Below are 20,575 nucleotides of genomic sequence, written 5' to 3' on the forward strand. Positions count from 1 at the left end.
ATTGCCGAATACCCTTGGATGTAACAGGGACCCAAGATATAATTCAGATATAATAGCAAGGAAGGATGTCCAAGTTATAAACGTAAAGTAAGTTTTACCGGTAAAACTTATGAAACATATATACAGTAGGTAACAGGTACAAATCTTGTTCACATCTTTTGCTTTGGCAGCACATCACTGGTTAACAGCGATTCAGCAATATGTCATTAGTATTTCATGCCATCCATCTGTCCTCCACTGACCAGAGCCCACTTTCTTGCGATACCTGTGCCGCAATCTCGGAGATCCAGCAACTATTAACAACATTCTCAGGTCCGGCCTAAACGTTGCCTCTACCTCACGATGATTATGCTATCTCAGGGTCCCCACGAATACACAGCTACATCTTCTGAGCTCCTGGCTATACCAGCTGCCGCTGAGCTATCCTTCTGGCTCTTCCATTTCCTAATTCAGGATCTTCTGGCCAAACTAAAAATACAGAATGTCACTTATCCATTTACAGTTAAAGGCTTGCTACCACAAACTGTTCTACCTTGTGCACACATCCAGGCTGCAGCTCTGCTTCTTGGTTATCCATCTTTCACAACTAGCTTCCAAGAGCTGACTCAATCTATCCAGGAACTATCTTTCCTTTTAGGGTGCTTGACACTTCATTTTCTCCCATGTTCAGGGGCCTCTTTGGGGCTTACTTTTGAACCTACAGCAAAACGGGATTTGGACGAATGCTTCAACAGGGCCATTGACTATACAATTTGTCGTGCATCATTTTTAGCAGTATATGCCTATCCGAGGTGGGCAGCTAGATGCAGTAGACTATGTCCAAAATGGCCAAAAATAATGCAGAATTAAAATCAATGGCCCCATCGGCACATACACCCAAATCTCATTTTGTGGGGGGTTCAGATGTAATCCCCGTCAGGACGACTGAACGTGGGAAATAACGCAATGTGAAATGGCCCTTACTCCTAAAACTCCTCTCGCCACCAAGGCTGACCAGTTATAACCCTTTTTTTTCTACCCGCTATTGCTTCTGTTGCCCCAGATGAGAACAATAAACTACACATTATGGTAGTCATCTTTACTATACAGATAATACATCAGAATATATGCACACAATACAGCATTACAACCATTTTTTATCGGGGAATGCTAGGTTATCTTCCCCTTCTCTACAATCGCTCCATACCTCAGGGGCAGCTTGTCTTGATCCCTCTTGGATGTTCCCGATAGGCCTCATTGTTAGCAAGGTTTGCAAATAAGAGCAAGAGATTGACGTCCAACCCATATTTCTATGACTCAGGTTTACATGAGGCCTGGCCATTTTTCATATGAATCATCGCCACAATATTGGCCCAGTTGGCAAATGAGACCATAAATTTTAAATTCAAGAAGTACTTTAAGAATGAAAATAAAGAATGATTAAGAATGTATTTATTTTTTATACTAAGGGTAAGGGGTAAAAAGATTTTAACAATTACTGAAAAAGAGGTCAATACTGTTGTTCCTCAAGAACCTCTACTTCCTTTTTCCCATCTCGACAAATGCCAAACCTTGGCTGAGGTGAGTCCCTGATGCATTTACTGGTTGGCCAAGCTGTATTTTCTAGTATCCTTACAAGCAGCTGACATGTGCCGGAAAAGATGTGGGCTCAGCACCGGAGCCCATATGAAATGGAGAGAGTCCGAAATCGGCGTACTACTATGCACAATGCCGGAAAGTGGTTTAAATGTAATTATTTTAATAGGGAAAAATGGGAATGATTTAAACTTATAATTTTTTTTTACTTTTTTAACATATTTACTTTATTTTTAAGTCACTTTAGGGAAGTTGAACCTGTAGTCATCCAATCACTTATATTATTACTACAATCCCATAGTATTGAGGCATTGTCACGTTTCCACCCCTCAGTGTGTCTGGGATGCAGTTACTGACAGCTCAGCTGTCTAATCGGGTACAGGGGTGTGCTGAAGCTGTCAGGAACTCTGATTGACAGCTCACTTGTCCAGTCTGGCGCAGAGGCATGCTGAGCTTTCAGTCTGTTGATTGACAGTTCAGCCGTCCAATCTGAGACTGGGAGGCACTGGCTGTCTGCAGGTGTTCTTTGTCCCAGTTGATTGTCAGACTACATAAATAGACTGTTACTCCCAGACCTCAGCCATACATACACTCAGCTACTGTGTGGTTTGTCTCTCTGCGCCTTGTGTTCTGTTTGTAGATCTTTCGTTGCCTGACCTTGGACCTCGTTCTAACCATCCATCTGTTTAACCCCTTTTGCTCTGATCCACCATCCTGGTAATCTGACCTTAGTACGGAACCTGACTACTCCTTTGTCTCTTCCTTCTGTTTATGACCTACCCTGCTTGCTTTTGACCTCCAACTCTTTGACTATCCCGTCTCACGGCTTGGTTGTGAGAAGTGACTCAGCGTCACATGCATACAGTATAAATGGGGTTCTACTTTGAAGCTCAGCATCAGCAGGAGGCTCATGATGGCAGTGATGGGGGGCTTCAGCAGGCCTCCGATTGTCATAGTGACTCGATGTTGCATTGCGATCACATCATGGGGGGTCAATGTGAACCAGTAATCACGAGCAATGGCACATGTCCATTCAACCATTGCTGTTAGAGACTGACAGCTGCGTTTAAGTTGTTAACAGCCGAGGTTCAGAAGTTTACCACCATTCAAGGGAATGCTGCAAACCCAGATACAGCCGGTGGAAAGAGTTTTTACACTTTCTCTTGGCTTCTTTCGGCCGCATCCTTCAATGCCGGTACGAAACTAACCGCTGCTGAGCATTGATTAACCGGAGCTGAACTAAAGTCAGGTTCTAAGAAATACTATTAGAAAATTAATTTATTGTACAGAACGTAAAGTCTGAAAACAAGACAGTCATTTTTATTATTATCATTATTATTATTATTATTACTATTGGTTGTTTTGTGCTGCAGACCTGCTCTTCTTATTTACAACCAAGATTATGGGAAAACGTTTTCAGTTGTGCTCGAATAATGTGTTCTAGTTCTGTATAACCCCGCCCACATCACTGATTGGCTGCTTTGTGCCTATGTACAGTGTACACAGAAAGCTGCCAATCAGTGATGGTTGAATAGTCCTCTAGTGATAATCTCCTGCTGATGAAACACTGATTTTATCAAAACTACACTGAGCAGCCCAGTAAGTGATACATGGATGTAATCAGGCTCTCTGCTCCTACATCATGCTGCTCTCAGATTAGGTGGCTAAATCCTCATGACATGAGAATTTCTCTTTAAATGTTGAAAAACATGCAAGAGGTTTGTGAAAATAAAATTTGTTTGTGGCATTATTTTCTGATACCCTAAAAAAAAAAAAAAATTAACCAAAGTTTGGATTTTTTTTAATCACTTAAATAAAAAATAACCTAGACATGTTTGGTGTCTATGAACTCGTAATGACCTGGAAAATCATAATGGCAGGTCAGTCTTAGCATTTAGTGAACATGGTAAAAAAAAATAAAAATAACTGGATTTGCACTTTATTTGAATTTTCACTTGGAATTTTTTTCCCGTTTTCCAGTACACGAAAGAATTTTCAAAAGCAAAGCGTCATTCAAAAGTACATCTTGTCCCGCAAAAAATCAAGCCCTCACATGGCAATATAGAAAAGTGGCGGTTCTCGGAAAAAGAGGAGCAAAAAACAAAAGCTCAAATTTACACTGTTTTGCAAGCTGTACACTGACTACTTTACATTATATCAAACATATACATACATCTCTTCTTTAATTTAAGCTTTAATTTCCCAATAACCGTAAATTCCGATTTGGCAGGCGATAAACGCAATGTGGTTACCTTGTTTCCTGACATCCTCCACAGCAGATATTAACTCCTCTTTTAGATCCTGACTTTCTTTTGCAATCTGTTCGCCTTTTTCCAAAAAGTTTAGGGTGGCTTGTTCCACGGAGGCTGCCAGGACATGAGCTTTTTTAGATCGACCTTTCTTTTTACCCGATGGACCCTTGTTACTTGTGTTTACCAGAGTTGTCACCTGTGGGATAAATGAATGCGGATCAGTCGCACAGAAAGGACATGGATCAATCATAAAATAATCAGCAACATGGGAAGTAAATATATATATACATATACATAAATTTGTGCTCTGATTGGTTATACATAGTTGACAACGTTTGATACTTATTTTCTATTAACACTTTAGCTTTGAAAGGATGTGACTTGTTGGGGGTTCTGCACAGTGACGCTGCTACCATGAGGCGAGTTGAGCTCTTTGGCTCAGGCGGCAGAAGAGAGGGTGCGGCAGATTGGATTTGCGCTGCTAGTTTTTTTTTTTTTTTTTATTATAAAACTCCGGGGAGCCAAGCACGCAGGGGAGAAGGATGGGGGAGCCATGCACGCAGGGGAGAAGGATGGGGGAGCCAAGTACGCAGGGGAGAAGGATGGGGGAGCCATGAACGCAGGGGAGAAGGATGGGGGAGCCAAGCATGCAGGGGAGAAGGATGGGGGAGCCAAGCATGCAGGGGAGAAGGATGGAGGAGCCATGCACGCAGGGGAGAAGGATGGGGGAGCCATGCACGCAGGGGAGAAGGATGGGGGAGCCAAGCACGCAGGGGAGAAGGATGGGGGAGCCATGAATGCAGGGGAGAAGGATGGGGGCCATGAACGCAGTGGAGAAGGATGGGGGAGCCATGAACGCAGGGGAGAAGGATGGGGAGCCATGAACGCAGGAGAGAAGGATGGGGGAGCCATGAACGCAGGAGAGAAGGATGGGGGAGCCATGAACACAGGGGAGAAGGATGGGGGAGCCATGAACACAGGGGAGAAGGAAGGGGCGTGTTATGACCCCAATGGCGAGGGTCTCAGAGATATCAGCAAGTCTGCGAAGTACAAAAATCCAGCTCATAGGGCAGTGGTAACTGGGTTGACCATATATCTACTCCTAACGCCAACCCTAGAAGTAGCCGGGGAACATGCCTACGTTGGTCGCTAGATGTCTCGCGCCAGCCGAAGAGCTAACTACCCCTAGAAGAGGAAAACAAAGACCTCTCTTGCCTCCAGAGAAAGGACCCCAAAAGTAGGATACGAGCCCCCCACAAATAATAACGGTGAGGTAAGAGGAAATGACAAACACAGAGATGAACTAGGTTTAGCACAGAGAGGCCCACTTACTAATAGCAGAATATAGTAAGATAACTTATATGGTCAACAAAAACCCTATCAAAAAATCCACGCTGGAGATTCAAGAACCCCCAAACCGTCTAACGGCCCGGGGGGAGAACACCAGCCGCCCTAGAGCTTCCAGCAAGGTCAGGATACAGATTATATACAAGCTGGACAAAAATAGCAAACAAAAACAAATTGCAAAAAGCAAAAAAACAGACTTAGCTTAATGAAGCAGGAACCAGGATCAGTGGACAAGAGCACTACAGATTAGCTCTGATATCAACGTTGCCAGGCATTGAACTGAAGGTCCAGGGAGCTTATATAGCAACACCCCTGACCTAACGACCCAGGTGAGCATAAAAGGAATGACAGACATACCCAGAGTCAAATCCCTAGTAGCCACTAGAGGGAGCCAAAAAGTAAATTCACAACAGTACCCCCCCCTTAGTGAGGGGTCACCGAACCCTCACCAAGACCACCAGGGCGATCAGGATGAGCGGCGTGAAAGGCACGAACTAAATCGGCCGCATGCACATCAGAGGCGACCACCCAGGAATTATCCTCCTGACCATAGCCCTTCCACTTGACCAGGTACTGAAGCCTCCGCCTGGAGAGACGAGAGTCCAAGATCTTCTCCACCACGTACTCCAACTCGCCCTCAACCAACACCGGAGCAGGAGGCTCAGCAGAAGGAACCACAGGCACAACGTACCGCCGCAACAAGGACCTATGAAATACGTTGTGAATGGCAAACGACACCGGAAGATCCAGGCGAAAAGATACAGGATTAAGGATCTCCAATATCTTGTAAGGACCAATAAATCGAGGCTTAAATTTGGGAGAGGAGACCTTCATAGGAACAAATCGAGAAGACAGCCATACCAAATCCCCAACGTGAAGTCGGGGACCCACACCGCGGCGGCGGTTGGCAAAACGCTGAGCCTTCTCCTGTGACAACTTCAAGTTGTCAACCACATGATTCCAGATCCGCTGCAACCTATCCACCACAGAATCCACCCCAGGACAGTCAGAAGGCTCCACATGTCCCGAGGAAAAACGAGGGTGGAAACCAGAGTTGCAGAAAAATGGCGAAACCAAGGTGGCAGAACTAGCCCGATTATTAAGGGCAAATTCAGCCAACGGCAAGAAGGTCACCCAATCATCCTGATCAGAAGAGACAAAACACCTCAAATACGCCTCCAGAGTCTGATTAGTTCGTTCCGTTTGACCGTTAGTCTGTGGATGAAAAGCGGACGAAAACGACAAATCTATGCCCATCCTACCACAAAAGGATCGCCAGAACCTGGAAACAAACTGGGATCCTCTGTCCGACACAATATTCTCAGGAATGCCGTGCAAACGAACCACGTTCTGGAAGAACACAGGAACCAGATCAGAAGAGGAAGGCAGTTTGGGCAAAGGAACCAGATGGACCATCTTGGAGAAACGATCACATATCACCCAGATGACAGACATGCCCTGAGACACCGGAAGATCCGAAATGAAATCCATAGAGATGTGTGTCCAAGGTCTCTTCGGGACAGGCAAGGGCAAGAGCAACCCGCTGGCACGAGAACAGCAAGGCTTAGCTCGAGCACAAGTACCACAGGACTGCACAAATGACCGCACATCTCTTGACAAGGAAGGCCACCAAAAGGACCTGGCCACCAGATCTCTAGTGCCAAAAATTCCCGGGTGCCCTGCCAACACAGAGGAATGAACCTCGGAAATGACTCTGCTGGTCCATTTAGCAGGCACAAACAATCTGTCAGGTGGACAAGAGTCAGGCCTACCAGCCTGAAATCTCTGCAACACACGTCGCAGATCTGGAGAAATAGCTGACAGGATAACTCCTTCCTTAAGAATACCCACAGGTTCAGCGACTCCAGGAGCATCAGGCACAAAGCTCCTAGACAGAGCATCGGCCTTCACATTCTTAGAACCTGGTAAATATGAAACCACAAAGTCAAAACGGGAGAAAAACAATGACCAGCGGGCCTGTCTAGGATTCAGGCGTTTAGCAGACTCGAGGTACATCAGATTTTTGTGATCAGTCAAGACCACCACACGATGCTTAGCACCCTCGAGCCAATGACGCCACTCCTCAAATGCCCACATCATGGCCAACAACTCCCGATTGCCCACATCATAATTTCGCTCAGCCGGCGAAAACTTCCTAGAGAAAAAGGCACAAGGTCTCATAGTAGCACAACCAGGGCTTCTCTGCGACAAAACGGCCCCTGCCCCAATCTCCGAAGCATCCACTTCAACCTGAAAGGGAAGTGAGACATCAGGCTGGCACAAAACAGGCGCTGAAGTAAACCGGCGCTTCAACTCCTGGAAAGCCTCCACGGCAGCAGGAGCCCAGTTAGCCACATCAGAGCCTTTCTTGGTCATATCCGTCAACGGTTTAACAACGCTAGAAAAATTAGCGATAAAACGACGGTAGAAGTTAGCAAAACCCAAGAACTTCTGAAGACTCTTAACTGACGAGGGTTGAGTCCAATCATGAATAGCTCGAACCTTGACTGGGTCCATCTCCACAGCAGAAGGGGAAAAAATGAACCCTAAAAAGGGAACCTTCTGTACACCAAAGAGACACTTTGAGCCTTTAACAAACAAAGAATTTTCACGCAAAATCTTGAAAACCATCCTGACCTGCTCCACATGTGAGTCCCAATCATCAGAAAAAACCAGAATATCATCCAGATAAACGATCAAAAATTTATCCAGATACTTCCGGAAAATGTCATGCATAAAGGACTGAAAAACTGAAGGTGCATTAGAGAGCCCAAATGGCATCACCAAGTACTCAAAATGACCTTCGGGCGTATTGAATGCGGTTTTCCATTCATCTCCTTGATTAATGCGCACAAGGTTGTACGCACCGCGAAGGTCTATCTTGGTGAACCACTTGGCACCTTTAATCCGGGCAAACAAGTCTGACAACAACGGCAAAGGATACTGAAATTTGACAGTGATCTTATTTAAAAGCCGATAGTCAATACAAGGCCTCAAAGATCCGTCTTTTTTTGCCACAAAAAAGAATCCCGCACCAAGAGGGGAAGAAGAAGGACGGATATGCCCCTTCTCCAGAGACTCCTTGATATATGAACGCATCGCGATATGTTCAGGTACCGACAGATTAAACAGTCTTCCCTTAGGAAACTTACTGCCTGGAATCAAATCTATTGCACAGTCACATTCCCTATGAGGAGGCAATGCACTTGACCTAGACTCGCTGAAGACATCCTGATAATCAGACAAATACGCCGGAACTTCCGAAGGCGTAGAAGTAGCAATAGACACGGGCAGGGAATCTCCATGAATTCCATGACAGCCCCAACTTGACACTGACATTGCCTTCCAGTCCAAGACTGGATTATGGGTCTGTAACCATGGCAGCCCCAAAACAACCAAATCATGCATTTTATGCAGAACAAGAAAACGTATCACCTCCCGATGTTCAGGAGTCATGCACATGGTAACCTGTGTCCAAAACTGCGGTTTATTTTCTGCCAATGGCGTAGCGTCAATACCCCTAAGAAGGATAGGATTTTCTAATGGCTCAAGAACAAAACCACAGCGCTTGGCAAATGACAGATCCATAAGACTCAGGGCAGCACCTGAATCTACAAACGCCATGACAGGATACGATGACAGTGAGCAAATCAAAGTTACAGATAGAATGAACTTAGGTTGCAAATTACCAATAGCGACAGGACTAACAACCTTAGTAAGACGCTTAGAGCATGCTGAGATAACATGTGCAGAATCACCACAGTAGTAACACAAGCCATTCTGGCGTCTATGAATTTTCCGCTCATTTCTAGTCAGGATTCTATCACATTGCATTAAATCAGGTGCCTGTTCAGATAACACCATGAGGGAATTTGCGGTTTTGCGCTCCCGCAACCGCCGGTCAATTTGAATTGCCAGGGCCATGGAATCATTCAGACCTGTGGGAATGGGAAAACCCACCATCACATTCTTAATGGCTTCAGAAAGGCCATTTCTAAAATTTGCAGCCAAAGCACACTCGTTCCACTGGGTCAGCACGGACCATTTCCGAAATTTTTGGCAATACACCTCAGCCTCGTCCTGGCCCTGAGACATAGCCAGCAAGGCTTTTTCTGCCTGAATCTTAAGATTGGGCTCCTCATAAAGCAAACCGAGCGCCAGAAAAAACGCATCAATATCAGCCAATGCCGGATCTCCTGGCACCAGCGAGAAAGCCCAATCCTGAGGGTCGCCCCGTAAAAAAGAAATAACAATTTTCACTTGCTGAGCGGAGTCTCCAGAGGAACAGGGTCTCAGGGACAAAAACAATTTACAATTATTCCTGAAATTTCTAAACTTAAATTGATCCTTGGAAAACAGTTCAGGAATCGGTATCTTAGGTTCTAACATAGGATTTCTGGTAACATAATCTTGTATGCCCTGCACACGAGCAGCAAGCTGGTCCACACTTGTAATCAAGGTCTGGACATTCATGTCTGCAGCAATCACAAGCCACTCAGAGGTAAAGGGGAAAAGAAAAAAAAATGAGAGAGAGAAAAAAAAACTCAGAACTTTCTTTCTTATAATCCCACTTCTGCAATGCATATAACATTTAATACTGGCCTGGCAAACTGTTATGACCCCAATGGCGAGGGTCTCAGAGATATCAGCAAGTCTGCGAAGTACAAAAATCCAGCTCATAGGGCAGTGGTAACTGGGTTGACCATATATCTACTCCTAACGCCAACCCTAGAAGTAGCCGGGGAACATGCCTATGTTGGTCGCTAGATGTCTCGCGCCAGCCGGAGAGCTAACTACCCCTAGAAGAGGAAAACAAAGACCTCTCTTGCCTCCAGAGAAAGGACCCCAAAAGTAGGATACGAGCCCCCCACAAATAATAACGGTGAGGTAAGAGGAAATGACAAACACAGAGATGAACTAGGTTTAGCACAGAGAGGCCCACTTACTAATAGCAGAATATAGTAAGATAACTTATATGGTCAACAAAAACCCTATCAAAAAATCCACGCTGGAGATTCAAGAACCCCCGAACCGTCTAACGGCCCGGGGGGAGAACACCAGCCGCCCTAGAGCTTCCAGCAAGGTCAGGATACAGATTATATACAAGCTGGACAAAAATAGCAAACAAAAACAAATTGCAAAAAGCAAAAAAACAGACTTAGCTTAATGAAGCAGGAACCAGGATCAGTGGACAAGAGCACTACAGATTAGCTCTGATATCAACGTTGCCAGGCATTGAACGGAAGGTCCAGGGAGCTTATATAGCAACACCCCTGACCTAACGACCCAGGTGAGCATAAAAGGAATGACAGACATACCCAGAGTCAAATCCCTAGTAGCCACTAGAGGGAGCCAAAAAGTAAATTCACAACAGGGGCGCACGCAGGGTGGGAGGATAGAGGAGCCAAGCACGCAGGGGAGAAGGATGGGGGAGCCATGAATTCAGGGGAGAAGGATGGGGGAGTCATGAACGCAGGAGAGAAGGATGGGGGAGCCATGAACGCAGGGGAGAAGGATGGGGGAGCCAAGCACGCAGGGGAGAAGGATGGGGGAGCCAAGCACGCAGGGGAGAAGGATGGGGGAGCCATGCACACAGGGTGGGAGGATGGAGTATAAATATGGAGTATAAATACTGGGCCCTATAGGGGGGACACAGTGTAAGAGGACAGTGTGAAGAGGGGGCCGGTATAGAAAGGAGAGGTCAGTGTGAAGAGCATCTACCATAAGAGGGACAGTGTGGGGGTCATATTTTGTGCAGACAATATAGTGAGGGCAATTTTTTATTCAGGAGCATTATAATGACACTTGTATCTTTAAGGGCATCATGTGGAGATTTTCTGCAAAAGAACGGAAAAGATGGAAGTCTGCAGAGATGGCTGTGGCTGAGAAAACTCATCATGGGGTCTGGACAAGATGAAGAAAAGAACAACGGCTCCAGAGATGACGTCATCTATAAGGTACCTGGATGTAAATGTTATTTGTGATGCTAACTCTCCTGCTTTTATTTATGTTAGGAGCATTAAAGGGGATGTCCAGGTCATTCTTTGTGACTGCAGACTTCTGAGTTCTCACAGTGCGCACTGCACGCTGTCAGGATTCTCTCATGCTGGGGATTTACATTAATGCGGTCACATGCTGACTAGACATGCGTGGCCTCACTCTATGAAAATTAACTGAGCGAGGCCAGGCACGTCTAGTTGGAATGTGGTCAGAAGTATACAAATCACATGCTTGTGCTGACATGACCGTCCACCGGCGAGGGAGAATCCTAAAAGTGTGCAGTGCATGCGTTGTGAGAATTCAGTAGCTGCGATATCAGGATTCAGCTCTGCAGGTTCCAGCAGTCGTTACATGGACACTTTACTCATATGCGATTTTCATACTCATGGCCCTGTGACAACGAGCTTCTCTTCTGCTTCTCTCAGTTTTTCACTGAACATTGAGAGCATTAGGGAGAGCGGCTCGTCGGTACATGACTAAGTGTGCAAATCGCATATGTCCTTGGCGGAGGGGGCGGGGGCACCAAAATGAATTCTTGTCCCTGGTGCCAGAAACCCTAGATATACCTCTGCTGGTATGCTACTGCGAGCGGCGATTACCGGGTCCGGTGGAGGGATGTGTGTGCACAGGCAGTGAGGCAGGGACTGTGTGTGTGTGTGTGTGTGTGTGTGTGTGTGTGTGGGGGGGGGGGCGCTATTTTTCCGTTCGCCTCAGGCAGCAGAGAGGCTAGGTTCACCCCTGGTTCTGCATGGGTGAGGCTTATCAAAATAAACATTTTTTTTCCATATATTTTCTCTATGTTTTCAATGGATTTTTTTTCGGCTTGAACAGAAATCCTCCTTCAATTAGAGCTGCTCCACTGATTCTGAAACAACCTTTCATTTTCTTTCCTTTGTTCCAAAGTTATACCCCTCGTTGATAAAGAAGCTAATTGAAGCCATCTGGGCGTATACCATAGAACTTTAATGTGGGCATGGCTGTGTTTTGAATAGCTGGTATTGGAGGAAAAAAAGCAAAAGCCTACAAAGAATTTATGTGGTATACGCCCAGTTAGTTGAAAAGAAAATTATCTTCTTTATTATCGGGGGGGGGGGGGGGGGGGTGGAACTTTGGAACGGAGGGCAGAAAAAGAGAGGTTGTTTCAGAAGCGGTGGAGCAGCGCTTGTGGAATATTATTGGAATGTTGGAGCACAACAGGAAAAGATAAACTTTCCACCAATTCCAAGTCTTTGTTGATCGGCTGTAGCAGTGACACAATGTCAACAGTGCTGCAGCCAATCACTGAGTTCAGCAGTTCCTCCTATCTACAGCTGCTGGGCTCAGTGATTGACTGCAACTGATCAACCGAGACAGAGGAAGCAGTAGAGACCCGAAGAGAAAAAGTAAAACTGAGTGTATTTATTTTTACATAGAACTGATCCAATGGGCAAAATATTGTTAAAAGAGGAAACAATATAGAAAAGTCATAAATCTATTGATAAAAGAGGACAACCCCTTTAAATATATATATACTGTATATATATATATATATTAAAAAAAAATTATCTGTCTTTTCATTACACCTTTTATGTTTAAATGAAAAAGCTTCACTCTCGACCAAGGGCTGTGTCTAGTATTACGCCTCAGCCCCATATACATAAATGCTGCAATACCGGATGCAACCTTTGGTCACAAGTGGCGCTCTTTCTGCTTTAAAATAAAACTAAAAATAATAAAATAGCCTTAATTTTTTATCATTTCAGACACAACAAAGTGATAACCACCTAGGAAATATGTTATCACAGATGTTTGTTACTCTTTTTAGACTGGTGTTTGTCGTCCCCCACCAACCACCACCAGCTGTGAGCGCTGGAGAAGCAGAGACTTGTTTAAAGCAGTCAATAAGTAGTCGGAAAACCTCATTAGTTATAATAGGAAAAGAAACACCAAAGGCGTCACACCGGGCATTAGCGCTTAATTAGGAAGATATTTGGAAGCGGCCATCGATGCCATCAATATCTTCTTTGTGAGACTCCATCCCTCTCCTCCATTCTCCGCGTCGCTTCATGTAAATGCCAATAGCTGCACATTAATATTCTCCTTCCCGCTATACTAATGGATCACCAAGCTGCGGGAAACAGGCAATGACCTGTATAAAGGCAGCGCTGACATTTTGTTGTATCGCTGATTCCTTCTAGGTATAATGCCATCCTTCCACTTCAGTGCGCGGCCTTATTGCCTGACTGCTTACACTAATGTCGCCCACCCCCCTGCTACCTGCCTTCCCGAGTTATGGCTCCTTTCCCTCACATTGTCAAAGTGATGCCTAAACATGTTAAAAAGAGCTCTGCTCACAGTACAAAGAAATATGTGTAGCAATAAATTTTATAATCGATCCCCAAAATTGGCAATAAAAAAGAATAAAAAAGTGAATAATAATAATAAAGAGAAGCAATATCTATTGAAAGATATATCCTTTCTGAGTGCAGGCAGAAGATATTTATAGACCAATATTTGAACTTAATAACTTCTTCATATACATTTATTGTGTTTGCAGCTTTTTTTGTATTAAAAAAGTCAACTTTATTGTTTAGCTCTGTCTGCAGCCAGAGGGAGCTAAAGAGCCTACTGCATACTGGCTATACAATAAACTCAGCAATAAGTGGTACTATGCTTCCCCTAGTGGTGGTTTCAGGCAATTACAATTGTATCTGCCATATATAACATACACTATATACAGAAAAGTATTGGGACACACTGTTTGGGGAAGGCCCTTTTTTTCCTCCTATGACTGCAAAGGTCCATGCAGACATAGAAGGGTATTTCGGTGGGGAGTAGAGATGAGAAAATGTTCGTCAATCTCAAATTTGGCAGGAATGTTGCACATTCGGATTTGTGTTCGGATTCCTGAGCTTTTTTCCTAAAAGTCGGCCAAAGTTTGGTAAATGACCGAGTTCACTTAGGGCTCTTTCAGATGTCAATGTGACACTGACACAAGGATGACATCACTGTGTCATCCATTTGACACATACTGGAACATGGGAACCAGTGGTACTTTTCATGCTGTTCCCCGGCGCCAGGTGCTGAAGAAGGCAGCTCACATTACTGTTTCCTTTTGGTGATGCAATTAGCACTAGCATGGGACAATGTTGAGAGTTGCATTCAACTGTAAACAGCAAGAGCAGGAGGCGGCTGATGGGAATATTCATCAGCTGCCGGCTATGCTATAAATTAATATATGAAAAAAAAATTACATGGGTTCCCCTGTACTTTTTATAACCAGCCAGGCAAAACTGACAGCTGCGGGCTGCAACCCTCAGCCATCAGTTTCAGCAAGGCTGGTTATCAAGAATAGAGGGGTCCCCACACCATTTTTTAAAATTATTTAAATAAATAATTTAAAAAAAATGGCTTGGGTCCCACCCACTTTTGATAACCAGCCAAGATAAAGCAGACACCTGGGGGCTGCAATTCTCAGGCTGGTGAGGAACCATGGATATGGCACAACGTCCAGCCAAATAATAGTAGACTGCAGCTGCTCCAGAAAAGGTGCATCTATTAAATGCACCAATTCGGGCACTTTGCCTCGCTTTTCCTACTTGTCCTGTGGCGGTGGTAAATGGGGTTCAGATTTGTCACCTTTGTATTGTCAGGTGACATCGAGCACATGGATTACTAATGGAGAGGCGTCTATAAGACACCCCCATTACTAATCCTATAGTTATATAGTAAATAAACACACAGCGAGATTAAAGTCTTTTATTTAAAAAATGGAAAAGTCTCCTTTTATGAATCTAAATTAAAAAAGAGAGAGAACTTATTAAAGAAAGTGCGAGGCATAGAGATATAAGTAATTATTAAAAAGGATGATTTTTATTTCATTACCAAGTAAAATGGATAAAAATGTACAAGACGCAACACACGCATGGCTGGTAAATGGATAATAAACAGTAATATATAATAATCCCCCACAAAGAATATTGGATCAATTATGAGAGAGAACATAGATTTCAAATATGATCTATAACTTGCAGACAAATACGAATATAGTAATGGAATAATAGTGTAACATATATACACACAATGATTAACTCAAGTAAGTTTAACAGCGAATTACTGGTAATATAATTTATTAAAATTGAGATGTAGAGTAAAGCACAGTGGCAATAAGAGTGGAAAAGAGTCTTACCAGACCATGGAGAACTGCACCAGATGCACGTTTCGCATCTAGCTTCATCAGCGCGAGCCCCATGGGAAAAGTTGTAATGGTGCTTGCACTGAAGTCAGTAAGACAAAGGAAGTTTATGGGCTGTGAACTCCCAGGGCCTTTCTGACGTAACTGCGATTGTGAAAACTTCCTCACGCTCATAGTGACATCAGTCAGGTCATAGGAGTTCACAGCGAGACAACACAGCGGTAACACACTGCTCAGTGTCTCTGCTGGATGATAGGCTGTATAGTTGCATCATGCAACAATGCAGCCTGCCATCTAGATGTAGCAGACCTGGACCTGTTGCATGACAAATGGATTATTATCTTCTCTGCGAAAAGGTGAGGAATATTGGTGTTTATTATTTTTATTCTGTTACAGGAAACATTGGCTTCTGTGGACTGGGTGATGTGAGTATGGTTTAATTTAGATTCATTAAAGGAATCTATGTCATTCTTTCAATTAACCCCTACTTCTACTGACGTACAAAGTTCGTCATGGCCGGGTGTCAGTTCCGGCACCAGGACGGACTGATACAAAATAATAATAATAATAATAATAACCATAACACCCTAATAAATAGACATTTTTTATGTAACAAAATTAAATAAACAAGAAAAGTACACATGTTTAGTATCGCCGCGTCCAGAACAATCCGATCTATAAAAGTGTCATGCTAGTTAAGCCCTTCAGTGAATGCCGTAAAAAAAAAAAACACAAATAGAATCATCATCCACAAAAATCAGAATAGAAAGAGATCAAAAATGTAATGTGCCCCAAAATGGTACCAACGAAAAGTCAGCTTGTCCTGCAACAAGATAAGCCATCACATGACTCTGTGGGCCAAAATATGGAAAAATTATAGCTATCAAAATATGAAAAAAAAGAAGTCTTTTAGCATGTGATAGCAGCCAAACATAACAAAATGGATATAAGTGTGGTACCGTTTTAATAACACCGACCCAAAGAGTAAAGTTGTCTAATAACTTATACCGCACGAGGAATGGCGTAGAAAATAAATAAAACTAATTCTTCACCTGCTGTGGTTTTTTTCATTCTGCCTCGGCACACATTTATCTTGCACTCTACACTGAGCGCTTCCGGGGTTTCCTTGTAAATCTTTGAAATATGTGATTCAGACAGAACCGTCGGCAGAAGATTCCATATAATGAGGCAGATGGAGGCACTGTGACTGCCATAAGACCTGTGATCTGGCGGTGTCCGTCTTTTTAGGTGTGCATAAAAACGCGGTCCACCATAGTTTTGTGCACCTCTGAAAGGAATGACAATGCTGATCAAGGGCCAGACGGAGTCCAGAGTAACTCTGCTGCCTCATTATAGTGATTTGATCCCTCGAGGGATTCATTTGTCACGTCACTCGGAGATTTAGTTGGAAACCTCAAAGTATGTGCTCAACGTAGAGCGCCGGATAAATGTGAAAAATGCTCCCAATAAAAGCTTCAACTCAATCCACAAAAAAATTAAGTCCCCACACAGGTCTGTCATCTGTTAATGGAAATATAGGGGGCTTCCAACTTACTGGTAGTACAAAAGCTCTAGAAATTCAGCAAATTCTCCGGTCCCAAATCCAAATGCCCCCTCCCTTCTGAGCCCCAGTGTGCATAAACCACCTTTAGCGTTCACATTTGTCAGGGGTGTCATTTCCAAAATGGGGTCAGTTCGGGCGGTGTGTGGGTGTAAGGGGCTCTGTATATGGAGTCTGCAAACTATTCTATGAAAATCTGCACTCCAGAAGGCAAATAGTGCTCCATCCCTACCGAGACTCTCCTTATGGCTAAGCAGTACTGTACAGCCACATATGGGGTATTTCTATATTCAGAATAAATTGAGTGACAAATTCTGGTGCCAATTTTACCCACTTCTTGCGTGAAAAAAAATGTTAAATCTGGGGCTAAAACAAAATTTTTATGGTAAAAATCTAATTATTTTTTCTTCACTGCCCAATGATACAAAATTCTGTGACCCAACAATGGAGTAAAATGATCACTGCACCCCTAGATTAATTCATCAAGAGGTGTGTTTTGTAAAATCGAGTCACTTATGAGGAGTCCTGCTGTTCTGGCACCTCAGGGGCTCTCCCAGTGGATCATGGCACCCTCAAACCATAATAGTAAAATGTGCACTACAATATGGTGCTCCATCCATTTTGAGCTTTGCACTGTGCCTCAAAAGTAGTTTTCACCCATACATGAGGTATTGGCATACTCAGAAGAAATTGCACAACAAATTTTGGGATTCCATTTTCTCCTGTTACTCTTGATAAAATAAAAAAATTGGGGGCTAAAAGAAAAATTTTGCGAGAAAAATGTTATTTTTTTTATTTTATTGTCTTAGGCCATGTGCACACGTTCAGGATTGTTAGCGTTTTTTTCGCGTTTTTTTCGCTATAAAAACGTGATAAAAACGCGAAAAAAACGCTAACATATGCCTCCTATTATTTACAAGGTATTCCGCATTTTTTGTGCAAATGTTGCGATTTTTTCCGCGAAAAAATCGCATAGCGGAAAAAAAAGCAACATGTTCATTAAAAATGCGGAATTGCGGGGATTCCGCACACCTAGGGGTCCATTGATCTGCTTACTTCCCGCACGGGGCTGTGCCCACGATGCGGGAAGTAAGCAGATTATGTGCGGTTGGTACCCAGGGTGGAGGAGAGGAGACTCTCCTCCACGCACTGGGCACCATATAATTGGTAAAAAAATAAGAAATAAAATAAAAAACAGTCCTATACTCACCCTCGATGTCCGGCGCTGTGTTCCCGCCTCTGTGCTGCACGCTGGCTGGTTCCTGTAGCTGGTGTGCGCTGAAGGACCTCGCCGAATGACGTCACTGTCCTGTGATTGGTCGTGAGCGGTCATGTGACCGCTCACGTGACCGGACCGTGACGTCACGGAAGGTCCTGTGCGCACACGCCAGCTAGAGAAAGAGGAACGGACGCCGCTGAGGAGATGTCTGGGTGAGTATAAGCATTTTTTTATTTTTTTTATTATTTTTAACATTCTATCTTTTACTATAGATGCTGCATAAGCTGCATCTATAGTAAAAAGTTGGTCACACTTGTCAAACGCTATGTTTGACAAGTGTGACCAACCTGTCAGTCAGTTTTCCAAGCGATGCTACAGATCGCTTGGAAAACTTTAGCATTCTGCAAGCTAATTACGCTTGCAGAATGCTAAAAAAACGCGAAAAAAACGGAAAAAAAACGCAAAAAAAAAAATGCGGATTTCTTGCAGAAAATTTCAGGTTTTCTTCAGGAATTTTCTGCAAGAAATCCGCAACGTGTGCACATACCCTTAGGCTGGTTTCACACTTGCGTTTTGATCTGCAGCGTTTTTTAAAAAAACCGCATGTGGTGAAAAAACGCATGTAAACGCGTGCAAACGCTGCGTTTTTTAGATGCATGCGTTTTTGCATGCAGAAAAAAACCGTGGCGTTTTGACGTGTTTACATGCGTTTTTTCCTGTGTTTGCGTTTTTGAAACGCATGCTGAGAAGTGTGTGACAGCTGCCAATCATCAAAATCAACTAGAAAACCCACTAAAAACAGAAATAGCTAGGGTTAGGGTTAGGGTTAGGATCCCTAGTAACCCTAGGGACCCTAACCATAACCCTAACCCTAGGGATCCTAACCCTAACCCTAACCCTAGGGATCCTAACCCTAACCCTAACCCTAACCTGTTATGACCTGGTGGTATGGAGCGGTACTGAGATGACCTGGTGGGTAAAACCAATCATGGACTCGCTTAGAGGAGGTAGCAGCTCCACAGACAGTAATCACTGATATGATCTAGTGAATACGGAGCAGCACTGAAATGACCTGGTGGGTAAAAGAAAAATAGTACTAGCTCTGAGGAGGTGGTAACTTTACTGACCGCAATCCCTACTCCTAACACCAACACTAGAAATAGCCATGGAGCGTACCTAACTCTGCCTAGACGCCTCTGCACAGCCTAAGAACTAGCTACCCTGAAGATGGAAACGGAAAACTATCTCGCCTCAGAGAGACCCCCAAAGGAAGATAGCCCCCCACAAATATTTACGGTGAGTGGAGAGGGAAATGACAAACTCAGAAATGAAACTAGATTTTTAGCAAAGGAGGCCAATACTATCTAAATAGACAGAGATAGGAAAGGTTACTGTGCGGTCAGTATAAAAACTAAAATCCACGCAGAGTTTACAAAAATAACCACCACACCGACTCACGGTGTGGAGGGGCAAATCTGCGACCCCAGAGCTTCCAACTAGCCGGAATATTTCATAATGACAAGCTGGACAAAAGAGACATAAATTGAACTGAACAAAAGGTCATAAGCAGGGAAACACCCAAAAACTAGCAGACTTATCTTAAGCTGAAAATGGACTGGCCAACAGAGAACTTCCAGGAAAGGACTGAATCCACAGGAAATACATTGACAGCTGGCATCCACTACAGCCAAAAGCCCAATTAAATAACAAGGCCAGGAAACCGATTAGTGAACGCAGCTGCTAAGTTCCACTTGAAACCACCAGAGGGAGCCCAAGAGCAGAACTCCCAAAAATACCATTCGCAACCACAGGATGGAGCCCAAGAACGGAATTCACAACAGTACCCCCCCCCTGAGGAGAGGTCACCGAACCCTCACCAGAGCCCCCAGGCCGATCGGGACGAGCCAAATGAAAAGCACGTACCAAATCGGCAGCATGGACATCGGAGGCAAAAACCCAAGAGTTATCCTCCTGGCCATAACCCTTCCACTTGACCAGATACTGAAGTTTCCACCTTGAAAGACGAGAATCCAAAATCTTCTCCACCACATATTCCAGCTCCCCCTCAACCAACACCGGAGCAGGAGGGTCAACGGAGGGAACCATGGGCACCACATATCTCCGCAACAAAGATCTATGGAACACATTATGAATGGAAAACGAAGCTGGAAGAGCCAAACGAAAAGACACCGGATTGATAATTTTCGAAATCCTATAAGGACCAATAAAATGAGGTTTGAGCTTAGGGGAAGAAACCTTCATAGGAACATGATGAGAAGACAACCAGACCAAATCCCCAACCCGAAGCCGGGGACCAACGCACCGACGGCGGTTAGCAAAACGTTGAGCCTTTTCCTGAGACAATGTTAAATTGTCCACCACATGAGTCCAAATCCGCTGCAACCTGTTCACCACAGAATCTACCCCAGGACAGTCCGAAGGCTCAA

The 20,575-nt window shown here is 44.1% G+C and overlaps 1 protein-coding gene across 1 annotated transcript in view; it reads right to left on the minus strand.

Annotated features, from left to right (window-relative positions):
• LOC143793021 (catenin alpha-2-like) overlaps positions 1-20,575 on the minus strand; it is a 1,735,283-nt gene that overhangs the window by 1,258,415 nt on the left and 456,293 nt on the right. The window contains exon 3 of the mRNA XM_077279584.1: positions 3,828-4,023. Coding sequence (XP_077135699.1) covers positions 3,828-4,023 — 196 coding nt within the window. The remainder of the gene's footprint in view (positions 1-3,827; positions 4,024-20,575) is intronic.

Source organism: Ranitomeya variabilis, chromosome 1 (assembly GCF_051348905.1).
Source record: "Ranitomeya variabilis isolate aRanVar5 chromosome 1, aRanVar5.hap1, whole genome shotgun sequence".
NCBI classification, from domain to species: domain Eukaryota; kingdom Metazoa; phylum Chordata; class Amphibia; order Anura; family Dendrobatidae; genus Ranitomeya; species Ranitomeya variabilis.